General features: G+C 51.9%; 1 protein-coding gene across 4 annotated transcripts in view; it reads left to right on the forward strand.

Annotated features, from left to right (window-relative positions):
* The window catches only part of ADGRG5 (adhesion G protein-coupled receptor G5), a 32,554-nt gene extending 16,434 nt beyond the window's left edge, over positions 1-16,120 (forward strand). For 2 of the 4 annotated variants that reach the window (XM_077132550.1, XM_077132549.1), the window contains 11 exons: positions 5,174-5,270; positions 5,494-5,572; positions 6,039-6,195; positions 6,695-6,811; positions 7,556-7,672; positions 9,153-9,305; positions 10,085-10,206; positions 10,457-10,713; positions 11,637-11,754; positions 13,825-14,102; positions 14,482-16,120. In XM_077132550.1, coding sequence (XP_076988665.1) covers positions 5,207-5,270; positions 5,494-5,572; positions 6,039-6,195; positions 6,695-6,811; positions 7,556-7,672; positions 9,153-9,305; positions 10,085-10,206; positions 10,457-10,713; positions 11,637-11,754; positions 13,825-14,102; positions 14,482-14,585 — 1,566 coding nt within the window. In that variant the 5' untranslated portion in view covers positions 5,174-5,206 and the 3' untranslated portion in view covers positions 14,586-16,120. The remainder of the gene's footprint in view (positions 1-5,173; positions 5,271-5,493; positions 5,573-6,038; positions 6,196-6,694; positions 6,812-7,555; positions 7,673-9,152; positions 9,306-10,084; positions 10,207-10,456; positions 10,714-11,636; positions 11,755-13,824; positions 14,103-14,481) is intronic. The other 2 variants (XM_077132551.1, XM_077132552.1) reach the window with 2 other exon arrangements.
* Positions 16,121-17,114: the final 994 nt, after the last annotated feature.

Here is a 17,114-nt window from a genome sequence, read left to right on the forward strand (position 1 = left end):
CTGCTCTCTCCAAAATGCCTCCTCTTTTAAAGGACTCCAGTAAGCCAATCAAAACCCACCTGGAATCGATGGCATCACTTCTCCATCTAATCAAAAAGTCGCACCCACAGTTGGGCACTCCAGAGCTCCGTGGTGATACTTTTTGTTAAAGTTTCCACCTACAATATTGAATCAGGATTAAAAGAATCAGCTGCCCCCACAAAATTGGGTCAGGGTTAAATCATGGTTTTTCTGGGGTATATGTTAGATTCAAACTGGCACAGTGGAGTACTGAAATTTCCTACTATTAATGTAGAACCATCTAGTTCCCTCTTCAAATTTGTCAATATTTACTTCACGTATTTTGAGGCTCTGCTGTTAGGTGCATATATACTTATAACTGTTATGTCTTCCTATTGAATTGACCCCTTTATCAGTATATAGTGACCCTCTTCGTCCCTCATAACAGTTTTTTACTTAATGTCTATTTTATCTCATATTAGTGTAACTACCCCGGCTCTTTTTTTGATTACTATTTGTATGGCATATTGTTTCCATCCTTTCACTTTCCACTTATTTATGTCTTTGAATTTAAGGTTAGTCTTCTGTAAACAGCATGTAGTTGGGTCATACTTTTTTTTTTAATCCATTCTGCCCATCTTTACCTGTTCACTGGGAAGTTTAATCCATTTACATTTAAAGCTACTACTGATAATGCAGGACTTTCTTTTACCATTTTACTATTTCTGTAAGTTTTATACGTTTTCTGACCCTCAATTCTTTCTTTAATGCCTACTTCTATACTTATTTTGTTTTTTGTATCTTATCATGTTTAGTCCCTTCTCATTTCTTTCTGAATATACTTTTCATGTATTTTCTCTGTGGTTACGATGGGGTTAAAAGTTAGCATCCTAAATCTATAATATCCATATTTGATTTGAATCCAACTTGTCTTCAATAGCACACACATACAATATTTCTATACTCCTCTCACCCGCCACATTTTTCTACTTATTATGAATTATGTCTTTGTATATTCTATGTTCAAAATCATCAATTTGTAATACATGTTATGCATTTGCATTTTAGCACCTGTAAGAAGCAAAAAGTGGAGTTACATAAACAATACAATAGTACTGGCATTCATAATTACTCATATGATCACCTTTATCAGAGGTCTTTATTTTTGCTGCTTTGATCCTCTGTCTAGTGTCCTTTCTTTTCAGTCTGAAAGTCTCCCTTTAGCATTGCTTGTAGGAAAGGTCTTGTGACAAACTGCTTCAGCTTTTGTTTATCTGGGAATGTCTTCATCTCTCTTCATTTTTTTTAACTTTTTGAATTGTATAATATAACATATATATACAAAGCAAAGAAATAAGAAAGCAATAGTTTTCAAAGCACTCTTCAGCAAGTAGTTACAGGACAGATCCCAGAGTTTGTCGTTGGCTACCATACCATCCTCTCAGATTTTTCCTTCTAGCTGATCCAGAATATAGTCTCCTCATTTTTGAAAGAAAGTCTCACCAGATATAAAATTCTTGATTGGCAATTGTTTTCTTTCAATTATCATTGCATTCTTTCCTCCATGGTTTCTAATGAGATATTGACACTTAGCTTATTGTGATTCCTTTGTATGTAACTCATTGCTTTTTTCTTGCAGCTTTTATAACTCTCTCCTTTTACTTGGCAGTGAGCAATTTAATTACTATGTGTCTCAGTGTGGTTCTCTTTGAGTTATCTTATTAGGGGTTCATTAGGCTTCTTGAATATGCATATCCATGTTTTTTGTTAAATTTGAAAATTAAAAAATATTCTCTCTGCCCCTTTCTTTCTTTCTTCTTGGGTCTCCCACAATGTTTATATTGGTATGCTTGATGGAATTCCACAGGTTTCTTAGGCTCTGTTTATTCTTTTAAATTTTTATTCTTTCTGCTCTTTAGCCTAAATCATTTCAGTTGCTTTGTCTTCAAGTTTACCATTCTTTCTCCTGCAACCTTCAGGCTACTATTGAAACCATCTAGGACCTTTTTCATTTCAGTTTATGTGTCCTTCAATTCCTATATTCTTTGGAGATATTCCCATATTGTTGATTCATTGTTTCCCTCATATCCTTTGGTACTTTCTTCGAATTTTTCTTTATCTCCTTGAACACATAAAGGATCATCATTTTAAAATCTCTGGGCAAATACAGTCATGCCCTCTTTCTTAATGGTTTCTGGATTTTTATCTTCTTCCTTTGGATGGGCCATCACTTTCTGTTTCTTTGTTTGCCTTGTAATCTTGTTGCACATGGAACACTTTAATATTTTAAAATGTTAATTCTGGTGTTTACTCCCTGTGCTGTCCCCTAAGTTTGCATCCAGCTAGTGAAATGATGGAAATGTTCTTGAATGCCAGGAACCAATGAAAAGAAACAAACCACAGGCAAAAAGCACCTTTCACTGTCTTTGCAAATTGGTTCTCCTTTGGTTGGTGACCTTCAGAACCTTTCCCTCCTATCAAGATGAGCCAGAAGCAAATGGGAAGTACAGGTTATGCCTGTCTTATCTAGGCCCAACCTGGACCTTGAGCTATGGGCCCTACTTCTTTTTCTGGGCTTGTGCTTGGTAGAGGCCTTAGGAATTCTGCATTTACAGTTTATGGGAGCTCAAGTGAACACCCCCACTACTTTTTTTTCTAACTTTTTAAATTGTATAATATAACATATATACAAAACAAAGAAAGAAAAAGCAGTAGTTTTCAAAGCACTCCTCAACAAGCAGCCATAGGACAGATCGCAGAGCTTGTCATGGACCACCATACCATCATCTTAGATTTTTCCTTCTAGCTGTTCCAGAGCATTGGAGGCTAGAAGAAATAAATATTTTTTTTGTCATCACAATTGACTTTTTTTCTTTTTTGTGAAAAATAACGTATATACAAAAAAAAAAAAAAACCCAGTAAGTTTCAAAGCACAGCACAACAATTAGTTGTAGAACAGATTTCAGAGTTTGATATGGGTTACTATTCCATAGTTTTAGGTTTTCACTTCTAGCTGCTCTATGATACTGAAGACTAAAGTAAATATCAAGATAATGATTCAACATTAATATTCATTTGTTAAATCCTATCTTCTCTATATAACTCCATCATAACCTTTGATCTTTTTACCCCGCTCTTTTGGGGTGTTTGGGCTATGACCATTCTAACCTTTCCATGTTGGAAGTGTCTGTCAATAATTTGGGGTAGGGAGATGGAACTAGCTGCTGTTCTGGAAGAGCTGGCCCCTCTAGGTTTTAGAACTTATGTGGTCCAGGGACCCATCTGGAAGTTGTAGGTTTCAGGAAAATTACCCTAAAAGGAGAAAATTACCCTTTGTAGAATCTTATATACTTCCCTAGGTGTTCTTTAAGATTGACTGGAATGGTTTCAATTGGGGTTTGGCAAGTTATGATAGGTAGCAATGCCTAATTGAAGCTTGCATAAGAGCAACCTCCAGAGTAGCCTCTCAACTCTATTTGAAATCTCTCAGCCACTGATACCTTATTTGTTACACTTCTTTTCCCACTTTGGGTCAGGATGGAATTGTTGATCCCACAGTACTAGGGCCAGACTCATCCCTGGGAGTCATCTCCCACGCTGCCAGGGAGACTTTCACCCCTGGATGTCATGTTCCACGTAGGGGAGAGGGCAGTGGTTTCACTTGCAGAGTTGGGTTTAGAGAGAGTTAGGCCACATCTGAACAACAAAAGAGGTCCTTCAGAAATAACTCTTAGGCATACCTATATGTAGTCTAAGCTTCTCCACTACATACATAACCTTCACAAGAGTAAGCCTCAAGATCAAGGGCTTGGCCTATTGATTGGGGTGTCCCGAACGTTTGACACAGTATCAGGGGTTTCCCTGGTGGTTCCATATTTTTTCTTCCATTCTACTCCCTTTTAAATAGACTTTCACCCCCTTCTAGGTACTCTCTTGAGTGACTTAATGCAGGTAGGTCTTTGTCCCAGGCTCCTTCAAATTACTGTTTCTCACACTGTCCCTCTGTCTGCAAACTGCTTCTCTGCCCTCAGAATAAACTCAGGAGGGTGAGCCTGAGACACCTTCTGTAGTTCAGTGTCTCAGACTCCCCTCCACATAGACTGGCACTGACAAACATGCACCCAGTATGCATACAGGGGCCACTTTATTCCCTCTGGAACAGGGTCAGGGCCCCATAATGGGAGTGCCAGCTGGGTCCACCCTGCATTGTTGGGGGGTGGGGAAGGCCAGCAAAGGCACCGGGAGCTGGTTCTAAGACTTTTGAAGCTGCATTTTCTTAATTCAGAACTTGCTCAGTTACTGCAGCCCTTTAACTTTGCCCCAGAGGGTTGGAACAACGACCACGCTCAGAGCTGCCCGCAGCACTGTGAAGTAGCTGATCAAAGGTAGGGGTCTGGAATCAAACCCCATGCCCTAGAGTTTGGAGGACCAGTTCTTTACGTCCCACCTGGCATCCAGTTCCCACTTCTGCTGGTCACGAGGCTGGGGGACAGGGGATGGCAGCTCTGCAAGGAGGGTGGAACCCACCAGTGTTTATCATAATTCACCTGCCTCTTCCTCCTGCTCCTCACCGGATGCTGCACACTGTTCCACTAGACTCCCCAGTTTCAAAGGGGTTAATTCAGTCTCTGCCTGTTCAATAGTTGTTTCGGTGGAGGGACAAAGTCCTGGAGTTTCCTACTCTGCCAGCTCCCCACAATCCTTCTCAGTAGTGATACATTTACCATATTTAAGCAGAACTTTATTAGTTAATCTTAAAACCAAGGAAAGTGGGGCCAGAGAGGGACAGATCCTTGCCCAGTGTAACACAGCAAGTTAATGATAGGACCTGAACGGGTGGCATGCTGCTTGCACTGTTTCTCCGGGCGAGGCCAGGGGAAGTCCCCCATGCTGGGGGCAGGAGTCTCAGGCAGGGCTGCTCATGGCCAGCACTGCTCAGTGCCTAAGCCTTCTGGGGGCAGCAGACACCTGGTTTCAGGCAGCCTCTGCCGTTCCCCCAAAGAATGACCCTTTACTCTCTGAGCCTCAATTGCCTCATCTGTGAAATGGAGGAGTAGGGAGGGTCGAATATAAGATATTGCATATCCTACCCTTGGAACTTGCCAGATGTCTAGAAGTTAGAGGACGCCCTTTTACTATAAGACAGAGGGGTGCACCTTTTTTTCCTGGGCAGGACCAGCGCTGGGAGGAGACCTGGGCTCAAGACATGAATCGCTGTGGGGCCCTTCTGCTCTGCCTCTGCCTTGTGGCTTCTCGGAGTGGGACAGCAGGTAAGTGGGCTCCGGTGACCTGGGGGGCAGTCCTCTCCGGGTCCATGCTATGATGTGAAAGGCAGAGGTCTCGAACCAGAGCAGAAGGACCATTAGGTCTCCTGGGGAGCAGCAGCAGCCATGAGCTAGCGCTCTCAGGCTAGGGATGGAAGGCCCAGGGACCATGGGGCACGGGTGGCTGGGGACAGGGACCGGGTGCAGGCCTGACTTTCACTCCCCACAGGGGCCTCACAGGAAGTCCAGAGCTGGATGGAGAAAATGGAGGTGGCGACCAGAGGCCGGGTGGTGACTCCTCCTGCTCAGTGAGTTGAATGTCCCTCCCACCCACTCAGTGGCCCGGGGTAGACAGTTTAACTGACATTTACTGAACACCCACTGCATGCCTGGCACTCAGCTCTGTAGAAACAGCCTAGAAATGTCTTTGGCCTTGCAGTGCTTGTGTCTAGGGCAGGGGCTCTTAACCATGGATGCCGTAAAACTGGGTGCAGGCTCCTGTACCTCTGTGTGCCTTTCTCGCTCGGAGGGGATGGTCAGGGAAGGCTTCCTGGAGGAGATGACAACAAACCGGGTCCTGAATAGGAGTTAATCAAGAGAAGGGGATGGGTGAAGTGGGGAGGGACCTGTGTGTGCCAAGGTCCGGAGCTGGGAGTGAAGGACATGTGGGATGCCCTGCCACGCTGTGTGGAGTCCCTCTTGCCCCCGCCTCATGCCAGGCTGTCCTCCTTAGCCAGCCGCTCCCCACAATCCACTCCCATTCCTTGCCCCCAGTTACATCCACCTCCTCGAGTGGAAGCTGCTGAACACCAGCTTCGAAGGCAGCAACCTAACCGTGCAGACAGAAAGCATCCAGTCTCTGGCCTTCAAGCTGGGCTGTGACTTCGCTGGTCTCTCCCTGAACAGTTCTGCTCTGGAGCGGATCCCGCTGGTCAGAGCCGGTGGGCGTAGGGAGGGTGGAGACGTGAGTGGGGTCAGGGCTGGCCAGCTGCCTCTGCCCCCAGAAATCCTCCAGGGATTTAAGCTCTGGGCTTTCTCCAGGCTCTGCCTGGACTGGCTGAGTGACCTCCTCTGGGAACTGGGGCAGATGTCCCTCATGCAAATAATGGAAAGGGAGGCGGTTCTGCCGTTAGGAACCTTGTGTCCTGGCCCGCTCTGGGCACTGGGAGACAGAGACCATCAGACTCGGTCCGTCCTCAGGGGTCCCCGTTGTTGGGGTGAATAACCCAAATCTATGACTTGAGCAGGGTGGAGGGAAATCTGGCATTTTAGGAAGTTTGAGAGGACGTGCAGCCCAGGGGTAGAGGGTTTGCAGGTAGAGGCTCTAAGGAGGAAAAGGCAAGGCTGGGAAGTCTCCCTGGGAAGAGGGGACCACCACGGGGTTGGGAGGCCTTGAATGCCAGGATCAGCCTATCCGTGTCCCGCCTCAGGCCCCGGTCCGACATGCCATGCAGTTCCCAGCAGAGCTGACCCGGGACACCTGCCGGACCCGCCCCAAGGAGCTGCGTCTCATCTGCATCTATTTCTCCACCTCCTTCTTTTTCCAGGTCAGTGCCTATGGACGGTCAAGGAGGGCAGGTGCTGGTGGTCAGAGTCCTCCTGGCCCCTTCCTGGGGGCACTGCAGGCATCCATGCTACCCCACCACCTGATCTCTGGGTGGGGGACCAGCCTCAAGTGAGACAGGGGGTCTGAGTAGCCTGGGCCAGCCACTGCTCCTTGCTGGACCTCAGTTTCCCCAACAGCTTTAACAGAGCAGTAGGATGGCACAGTTATGATCTGTAAATAAGACCTAAAAACCTATATGTGCCTGTGCCTGTGTGGGGGACGGGCAAGAAGGTAATAAGGTCCCTGCTCTCAGAGAGGTCTCCATCTTAACATTTAGAGCAGGACCTTAGAGATTTAACTTTCGGCCAAGGTTGGTTACAGCCGTGGAGATGCAAACCAGTGGATGAGTCCAGGTGGAGTCTGGGTTGTTCCCAGTGGGTAGTCAGGAGGCCTTCTGGAGAAGGTGCCTTTTAACCTGGTCTTTAACAGAAGGTTAGAATGGTGGTGAGGTGGAGGCTCAGGCTAAGGCAGATGCATTAAACATTTGGGAGGTACAGCAGGGCTATCAGGAGAGGTGGAGGGGACAGTATATGCAAAGGCCAGGAGGCAGGCCCATTCCATACATGGGAAAAGGATGCTACTTGTTCTCATCCAGGGAGGAGAGGCTGGGGAAGGGAGTTCCCAGACTTCATTCAGGGTCTCCCCATCTCCCCCCAGTCAACCCTTCTTTCTGCTGCCTTTCCAGGATGACTCCAACTCAGCCCTGCTCAATAACTATGTCCTGGGGGCCCAGTTGGGCCACAGTCACGTGAATGACCTCAACGAACCGATCAACATCAGCTTCTGGCACAACCAGAGCCTGGTACTGTTGGGGTGCCCTGTTCTCACCCACCCCTGCCCCCCTGCAGGTCTCCTGCTGAAGTTTTGGTTTGACCAAACCCAAACCTGTGGAGCCATCTTGGAAACAAACTTACAACCACCAAAAGGTTTTGAAGACTGTTTTGAATCAATCACAGTTTGAAAATTCCTAACAAAGAGATCATTCCCACTCACATCAGGAGAAACTTCTACTCACTGCATTAGTCAGGTTCTTTTTAGTTGCAAGTGACAGCAAACTAATTCAAGCCAGTTTAAGCATAGAAGAGAATTTATTGGCTCTTCTAACTGAAACGTCCAGGCTGGTAGCACTTCAGTCATGCATGAATTCAGGGATGATATGATGTCACCATGGCTCAGTCTTTCTCCATCTCTCAGCCATGCTTTTCTGCCTTGGCTTTCTACCCTGCGACAGGACAGCTGCTGAAGAACCAGACTTCCTTCCCTCCTTCTCAGCAGGCTCTTCCCCACCAGGGCAATCCCGAGCCCCAGAATGTAATCCTAAAAGTCCCTCCTTAAACCAGTCACTGTGGTCAAGGGGATGGAATATGTGACTTGGCCAGGCCTGGGTCACATGATCCAGGACTGGAGTGGAGCCAGATCCCAAGACCTGCCATGGGGGAGAGGTGTCCTTCCAAAGGGAAGTCCCAGTGCTGAGACTGGAAGAAGGGGGATAGGGAAGATTGCTGGGCGGTCACAAGCCCTGGATGCCTCTGCTCCATTGGCCCTGGCTCTCCTGAAAAGCTCAGAGCCTCTGCTCTCTGGCTTATGTTCCTTTCAGCCTCATCTCTCAGGACCACTTGTATGCTCAATTCTACCATCATCTTTCCATTCCCTGGGCCTTTCCCTCTGCAGTTCCCTCTACCTGAATAGCTCTTGCTCTACTACTGTTGAAATCTAATATATCCTGAAGCTTCAGTGCTCCCGTGCCCCTTCCCTCCCCAGGACTCCTCTGCCCTTTCCTCTGTGGATTTCCACGGCACTGCCTATCTCATCTTCCCCTTCCTTAGCAACGTGGCTTGACATCAGGGTTGTCTGTGGCTTCCTCTCTCTTCCCCACTGGACGTGGGTCTGGAACATCGTTGTTCCCCATGGTGCCTTGGAAGGGAAAGGACCAGCTGTTTAGGGAGCACCTACCATTAGGGAGCACCTACTGTTAGGGAGCACTTGCTGTGTATAAGGCCAGGAGTGGGCCCTCAAGATTCCTCATTACCTTTAATTTTTCCATCATCCTTGTGATAAAGAAACTGAGATTCATAAGGGCTTGGTGACTTATCCACTTCTCTCTGAGAGTCCACGGTAAATGTGGGGCTGGATATGGGTCTTCCTGATGCCAAAACCCAACCAGCACCTGGTAAAGTATGGACAAGAATGCAGTTGGACTGACATGGCCCCCATGACTCCCAGGCCCTGATCTGCAGCTCCTTCCCTTTACCCCTTTGACTGACCCCAGAATCTCCCCTTAGGATGACTACACAGTGACCTGCGTCTTCTGGAAGGAACAAGCCAGCAAGGTCAGCTGGGGGGCCTGGAGCCCTGAGGGTTGCCGGACAGAGCAGCCCTCACCTGCCCAGGTGCTTTGCCACTGCAGCCACCTCTCCTACTTTGCTGTTCTCATGGTATGTGTGCATCCGGCTTGGGTGAGAGAAGTCAGAGCTGCAGAGGGCGTCACATCCAGGGCAGAGGAGCAAAGCAAAACCTGGTGCAAGAGACAGAAAATCCAACTCAAAGAAAAAAAAAAAAAAAAAAAGGAAAGGAAACTCATGTTCTTGAGAACATTGGATCAGGCTTCAGGAATGGCTGGATCCAGTGGCTCAACCAATATCTCCAAGACAGAATTCTGTCTCTGTCTTCAGCTGTGCTTTCTCTGTGCTGGCTTTACCCATAGGCAGGATCTTCCAATGGGATGACAATATGACTAGCAGAAATTCCAGGCTCTTGTCCTCCTAACTTTTTAGGGTAGTGAAATGAGAGCTTCTCTTTCTCAGTTCTTGCCGGTCTAAGTCCTGGAAGTGAGTCTCACCAGCCTAGAATGTGTCATATGCCCATCCCTAAGCCGATAACTGTGGGTAAGAGGGAGGGTTCTAGTAGGCCAGGCCCAGTGCACCTGCCTGCACACAGTGGGAAAGTGTGGGGGACCACCCATGTGCCTAGAGAGTGGGGGAGGGGAGTTCCCCCAGAGGAAAATGGGGGCTCTCAGAGAGGAAGGGTAGATGAGCTGGGTTGGGTATGGGGGCAAAAATCCATGCTCTCTGTTATGGCCTTGTTCAAGCTGGGACTATGGCCGGGATTGTGGGGGAGTGGACTTGGAGCTGAGGTCTCCCGAGGTCCCTCTGTCCCAGACTGGGGAGATGTTTCTATGCTTCTCCTGCCCTCCAGCACCCCTTCCCTTCTGCAGCAACTCTCCCAGGCTCCAGTTCCTGAAGAGTTGCTGGCGCCTCTCACATACATCTCCCTTGTGGGCTGCAGCATCTCCATTGTGGCCTCGCTGCTTGCCATCCTGCTGCACTTCCATGCCAGGTACCCTCTGCCATGGCACCAGGCTGCCCACCCCACTGCTGCATCCTCTTTTCCACTGGGTCAAGGGTGGGACTCTCCAAAGGGCAAGGGCCAGAGGCAGGAGACCTGCCTTGCTGCATGGCCACCCTTGGGTCCTTTCACCCTCTTGACCTCAGTCTCCCTATCATTGTGCATCTCAAGTCTGGGGTGGGAGTGTGCCTTGCCTGGGTGGTGTCCCTGGGCTATGGAGGGCCATGCTCTCCCCTTGCAGGAAGCAGAGTGACTCCACAGCATGCATTCATGTGAACCTGCACACCTCTGTGATGCTCCTGAACGTCGCCTTCCTGCTGGCCATGTCCCCTGTGCCCGAGCCAGTGTGCATGGTGCTGGCTGCCATGCTGCATTATGCACTGCTCAGCAGCCTCACCTGGATGGCCATTGAAGGCTTCAACCTCTACCTTCTCCTCGGGCGTGTCTACAACATCTACATCCGCCGATACATGCTCAAACTCTGCATGCTGGGCTGGGGTAAACACAGCATCCTCCCCTCTTGCCTCCTGAGACCTCCAGCAGAGCAGGGCACCAAGCCTTCCTGGATTTCTCTACCTCCTTCTCCTTCTCACAGAGATCCACTACCACGACCACCAGCTATCATCCTTGTCAATACTCTACTACTTCTCACATTCCTATTCTCATCACCACCACCATCATTACTACACTTAACACCTCTATCTCCATCACCGCCACCATCACCTCCACCCCCTCCACCTGCAGCAACACCAGTGCTACCCCATCACCTCTACCGTCTTCACCTCCAACACCACCTTCACCACCACCATCACCTCCACCCCCTCCACCTGCAGCAACACCAATGCTACCCCATCACCTCTACCATCTTCACTTCCAATCCAAGTGCACCACTACCACCATCACCTCTACCCCCCACCCCCTCCACCTTCAAAACACCAATGCTATCCCATCACCTCTACCATCTTCACCTCCAACACCAGCTTCACCACCATCAACATCACCTCCTTCCCCTCCCCCTCCATCACTTTCACTATATCCCCACCACCTCCACCTCCAACCCCATCACCGCTGTCATCCTTGATTTCTCCACTATCTTTCACCACCATCACAGACATCTCCATTGCCATCCTAGCCCCCTTTTTTATTACCTCTTCTTCACAGTCTCTGCCCTTCTCTCCCTGCCACTGCCTCCCCAGCGTTACAGCCCCTACCCTTCTACCCTAGAGTGTCACTAGCACCATGGAGAACAGCCTCCTCCAAGAACGCCTGGCTAATTGCCCTGAAGCTGGATCACGCGGCAGGGGCTGGGGGGCTCAGAACCCTCTCCCCCTCCCTCTTGCCCAGTGGAATCTGTTTGAGCAGCTCTAGGAACCCGGAGCCAGCTCCCCACAGGTCTCCTGACCCTCTGTCCCGCCCCTCAGGGTTCCCAGCCCTCCTGGTGCTGACTGTCCTCACTGTCCAGAGCTCAGTCTACGGACACCGCGTGATCCCGCTCTCTGTCAGCCACGCAAACGGCACGAGTGTCCGGAACGCGTCCATGTGAGTGGCCTCCGGCAGCGGCGGGCTCCCTGGCTCTGGCAGAAGGGCTCTGAACAGGGGGTCCTGAAGGCTGGACACTAGCTGGGGTGAGAGGGTGAAGAGGGAGCCCCAGCTTAGACAGGGGAGGCTCCCGCCTGCTGCTGGATCCCCAAGGCTTCCTACAGGGAAAGGCTCATGTTTTGCTCCAGCTGACACTAGGAAGCTGTGGCCTCCTCTGAGGCCGGGGCAGGTGCAGCCGGGTCTCTGTCTCCTGGCACCCCCCCTCCCCGCCCCCAGCCAGCCTGAGCCCACCCTGCCTGCCCTCCAGTTCCCAGGCTCTGCTGGTCTAGCTCAGCTGGCACCAGCCTCTCCTCTCCTTTCTACATCGTGCTTCACTTGTTCATCCTCGGGCTTCTCCATGCCATGGCTGGTACGTGGCATTGCCAGGCCCCTGAAACCCGCGTGGTGAGAGGAGAGAATGTTATGGTCTGGAGGGGGTGGGACCCCAGGACCTCCCCAAGAAACAGGCTCAGCATGGGGTGTGTGTGTGTGCAGGGACAGGTAGCAGAGCAACTCTAGTGGGGTCTGAGTGGGAAGCAGACCCCTTCTACTTTCCCACACAGCCTCTGCTGCCTCTCCTGGCATACCGTTAGGGAAACTGAGGCACAGACCCCGCCAGCTCATGGTGTAGCGGGGACTTGGGTGCAGGCTAGCTGGCCCCGTGGCCGTCTCCCAGCCACCACCCCCGTGGGCTCCTGCAGCAGAGCCAGCAAGGGCCTGGGGGCCAGGGTGGGGAATTCTCACCGCAAGAGCTGGGCGTGTCCCTCAGGGAAGGCGGGACTGGGGACTCTTAAAATGCGCATTTTAACATGTGCTGTGGCCTTATGGTTTGTGACCCGCCCAGCAGACAGGAGGCACATTAGAGTACAGATGCCACAGGAACCGAGTCCAGAACTAACATCTGCTCAGGTCTTCCTCATGCCTCTCGTTCCTCTCAGGAGCCATCATCCTGGATTTCGTGAATTTTATTCTCTTGGGTTTTAAAAATAGCTTCCTACATAGATCCGTATTTGAAACCCTTGAAAATAATTGTGTCCACGGAGGGGACGGATCCTGGACAACTGGGTTGTAGCGGAGACACCAGTGGGCCGGGAGCTGGAAGTGAAGTGAAGGGATCACAGCTGGATGAATCCCCCGAATGAGGTCACTGCAGCGGCAGGACCCCCGGCGGGAGCCTGGGCAGGGGATAGAGAGCTCAGGCTGGTGGGTTTCGAGTTCCCCTTGCCGCTCGCTGGAGCAACGTACGCCATCTGTCCGAGCCTCGGTTTCCTCAGCTGTAGGAGGGGGTGATAACCTTCATGCCTGATGGGGTGGCCCTGGGGATTGGGTGGGGTAACCCACGGAAAGCATTCGATGCAGTAGAAGATGCTGCCGGTCTTGGGGGAAGGTGGCGTCCAAATGGCATGAAGGCCTTGGAGAGAATCTAGGACCAGACTCTCTCTGGCTCTTCCCTCAGTCTTTGGTGGGGCTTCCCTCCTGTTCTTTCCTTCCTGGTCCACATGGAAAGTGCCCCCTATGCCCAGCCAGGCACTGGCAGCACCCACCATGGGAGCAGCAACTGGAAACTCTCTGGCCGCTGCTCAGGGAAGGGGCCCATTGCATGAAGGTGATGATAAGATAGTAGGCACCATATGAGGGGATGGAAGCAGCTGTTTCCAGGAAAGAGGGCCCTCGCCAGTGACCCTCTTTTTGTATAAGGATATTGTACAAGCTGGCATCTGGGCAGGCTTTGAAAGGGCAGAAGAGTTAGACAGACGTCGGAGAGGGGAGAGGAAGAGTTTCCATGTGGGTGAAGCATGGAGAGGGACCAGTGGGCCTGGAAAGGAGGGCCTGGGGGAGATCAGGAAGGGGGCCGTGCTGGTGGGTGGGTCCTACGGCAAGCCCAGGATGTCACCGTGGGTGCGTTCAGGCAGGAAACAGGGAGGCCCGAGTGGGGAGGCCGGATTGGACTGGAGAGGCCCGAGTGCCCCTGGTTTCCCCGCCCGGACCTGGGTCCCTGCACCCATGCTGGCGCCCCCCCCCTCCCTGCAGATGCTGGGTGCGGAGCCCGGCGGTGCACAACGTCCTGGTCATGGGCTACGGTGGCCTCACGTCCCTCTTCAACCTGCTGGTGCTGGCCTGGACGCTGCGGGTCCTGCACAGGCTGCGGGTGCAGGAGCAGACCCAGGGGGCCAGGGCCTGCCGGGACGTTGTCACCGTGCTGGGCCTCACCGTGCTGCTCGGCACCACCTGGGCCCTGGCCTTCTGCTCCTTCGGTGTCTTCCTGCTGCCCCAGCTCTTCCTCTTCACCACCTTCAACTCGCTCTACGGTAGGGCCTGGGGCTGCCCTAGATGACCCCCAGGGGGCTCAGGTACCGCTGGGAGGATGTTCTCTGCCAAAGCCTTCCAGGCGCTGAGTGGAGGGGTCTGGAATCCAGTTCACGGCTCTGCAGGCCGAGTGGTTGGGGGGCCCTGTCTGCTCAGAAGAAGGGCTCTTTCTTCTGATTGGCACCAAGACACCCTCGGGACCAGCAGTGGCCGGGTGCCCAGCTCCTATGAGCCGCCCCTCCTCACCGCCAACCTCAGGCGTTCTGAGAATTACTCATGGGTCCCAGGGAGGCCCAGCTCACCCCTAACCAGGAGGTCCCAGGCCACTGGGACCCCATGCTATGCCCACGATGTCCCCTCCAACAAACCTTTTGCTTGCAGGTTTCTTTCTCTTCCTGTGGTTCTGCTCGCAGAGGTGCCACGCGAAGGTGGAGGCGAAGGCAGCAACAGAGAAGGAGACCTTCAGCGCCTCCCAGATGATGTAGTAGCCGGGACCTCCTGGCCTGGGACCCCCAGCCCCTATGGCTGTCTGAAGCTCCAGGCCCTGGCTCCCACCAGAGAGGGTGACTCCTTCCCTGCTGGGGGCCGGAGGCTGCTGTACCCTCCAGGGAGTTGATGCCACCTCGGGGGCCTCCCCAGGCACAGAGACAGCAGGGTGTTGCTCTGCTCTTCCCTGATTTTCTGTTCGGGTTCAATCCTGCCTGTGGCAGCAAACTCGACTCTGGCATTGTGGACCCAACTGGCCTGGGAGTGAGAAGGCCCAGATTCAAGACTTGGCTCTGAGTCTCGCCAATTGATACTGGGCCACTCATTCCTCACTGACTCTCCGTTTCCACATCTGTGACATGGGGACAAGTGACTCCAGCTTTACCTACCCTGGGGTCATAGTGAGCTTGAATAAGACCCGGGAGGAAGAGGGTTGGGGTGACCTTCGCCAGCCTGCTGGGGGCAGGTCTTGGCCAGCTTGTCCTGGGAGCATCTGCAGGGCCTCCTTCCTCCTGGACCCCGGCCTACATACAGCCCACCCAGTGTCCGAGGGCTCGCTAGCCTTTCCCCATGACCTCTTTTCCTTTAATCCCTAAATTACGATGACTCCAAGTCCCCACTTTCCAAAGATCAGGAAGTCTAGTCCTTACCAGGGGCTCCCCATTCAGTGCTCCTGAGGCCTGCCTCCCCCAGGCCATTTCGACCAGCAGCTGGGGTCATAGGGCTTCTTCAGTATTCAAGGGGGTGCCACTTTCCCTTCCACTTGAGCCAGCTGGGCCCCAGCGACCATGATATTAAATGATTGGGCATGAATGAATGAATTTCTCTGGTGGGCACAGGGTGTGAGTTCTAAAGGCCTAACGCAGGCCACAGTTGCAGAGAATCACCATGACCTGTTGGGTCACAAGGGAGCCTGGCACCCGCAAGGGCCACGCCTTTCCCCGGATGAACACTAGGGGGCAATGTTGGCCTGTGCTCAGAGGCCATAGGCACCAGAAACGCATCTGGACCTGCAGCCGTCACCGGGCTGTGGACCAGAAGCAGAGGCCAGAGAGGCCCGAGCGTCCAGGACTTCACCAGTTAAATGACCAGCAGGTGGAAATGCCAGGACTGTTTACAAGGCCGTTTCTCTCTTTTCCTGATGCTGCTGCCCCTCTGGCACTCTCGTCTGTGCCACCAGAAGGCCTGCCATCAGGACAGCTGCCCAAATCCTGCAGACAGATTTTATTGACCTTGAACATCACAGGGAAGGAACTGGAGCCAGACCCCTTTGCTCCAAGGGAGATCCTCTGCCGTCATGCACGTTTCTGGGTGTGAATAGTGCTTTACAAGGTGGGGCCTGGAGCCAGACAGCCAGGGCTCCAGTGCCAGCTCTGCCACTTGCTAGCTGTGTGACAGTGGGCAAGTCACTTGACCTCTCTGGGTCTTAGTTTTCCCGTCTGTAAAATAGAGGTAAAAGTAGTACTTGTTTGAAGATTAAATAAAATAGACTCATGTTAAAGAGACTCGGCACAGAATAAGTGCCCAATAAATGGCTGTTATTTTTGTCATTTGGATCTGTGCCATTATATTAATGGCGTCACCTGAGTCTCCAAGGCCATCCTGTGCGAGCTCCAGGCTCAGATCTGCTCAGCATCACAGGCCCCAGTAGTCCTGCAGTACATCCGAGATACCTGTTTTGTTGTTTTTCCTCCCTACCTGCCACCACCCTCCTTTGCAGTACGGATTCAGCCTCACTGAGGGCAGCCCCACTGGCCTTTTGCGGTTCTCAGATGAATTCCCACATCTTCTGATCTGTTTAAATTCCCAGAGGCTCATTTGTTGGGCCATCCATGAAATCTCCCCCAGGTCCTTGCAGAGAATTCCCTTTCCCGTTCTGACTCCAGGCAGAACGGGGCTCACCTGTCTCAGGGCAAGGCCCCTGGGTCAGCCCAGAGATGAACCGGACTCCGGGCCTTGGTGCAGTCCCTCCTGCTAAGGATGGTGCCGAGGGACCCTGGGGACCTTTGGCCCTTTGCTTGGGAAGCTTTAGGGGGAGGTGGCCCAGGCTCCCACCGTGGCTGGGTCTGCAGCCCGATGAGGCAGCCGTTGTCGAGGACACCCTGGCCCAGAGCTCGGCCTCTCAGACCCCGCCAGGCCCCAGGAGGATGTGGGCACAGCAACGTGGGCTGTGGCTGATGGTTCCAGAAATGGACCCCAAGCTGTGGGCCGGAGCTGCGCTGTGGTCTAGAGTCTGGGTAGGAACCACTTCCTGGAAATGCCTGTCTGGGCATGGGCCTGCCGGCTGTGCGCTCACCCTCACCCAGCTTGGGTGCTGGGCCCAGCTTTGGGGCTCCCGGATTAGCAGAAAGAAGGAGCTGGGTGGAAGTCTGAGGGACGGGATGACAAATAGATGCAGGAGGGACAACAGGCGAGGGGTTTTCTGTGTCTTTTTGTCACTGCTATTTCAGAAAAAAAGCATATGTGTGGGTTAGTGGGGTGGGGGTCATTGAAAGCAGGGTTTCCAGATATAATATGGGATGCCAATA

Source organism: Tamandua tetradactyla, chromosome 16 (genome assembly GCF_023851605.1).
Source record: "Tamandua tetradactyla isolate mTamTet1 chromosome 16, mTamTet1.pri, whole genome shotgun sequence".
Taxonomy (NCBI): domain Eukaryota; kingdom Metazoa; phylum Chordata; class Mammalia; order Pilosa; family Myrmecophagidae; genus Tamandua; species Tamandua tetradactyla.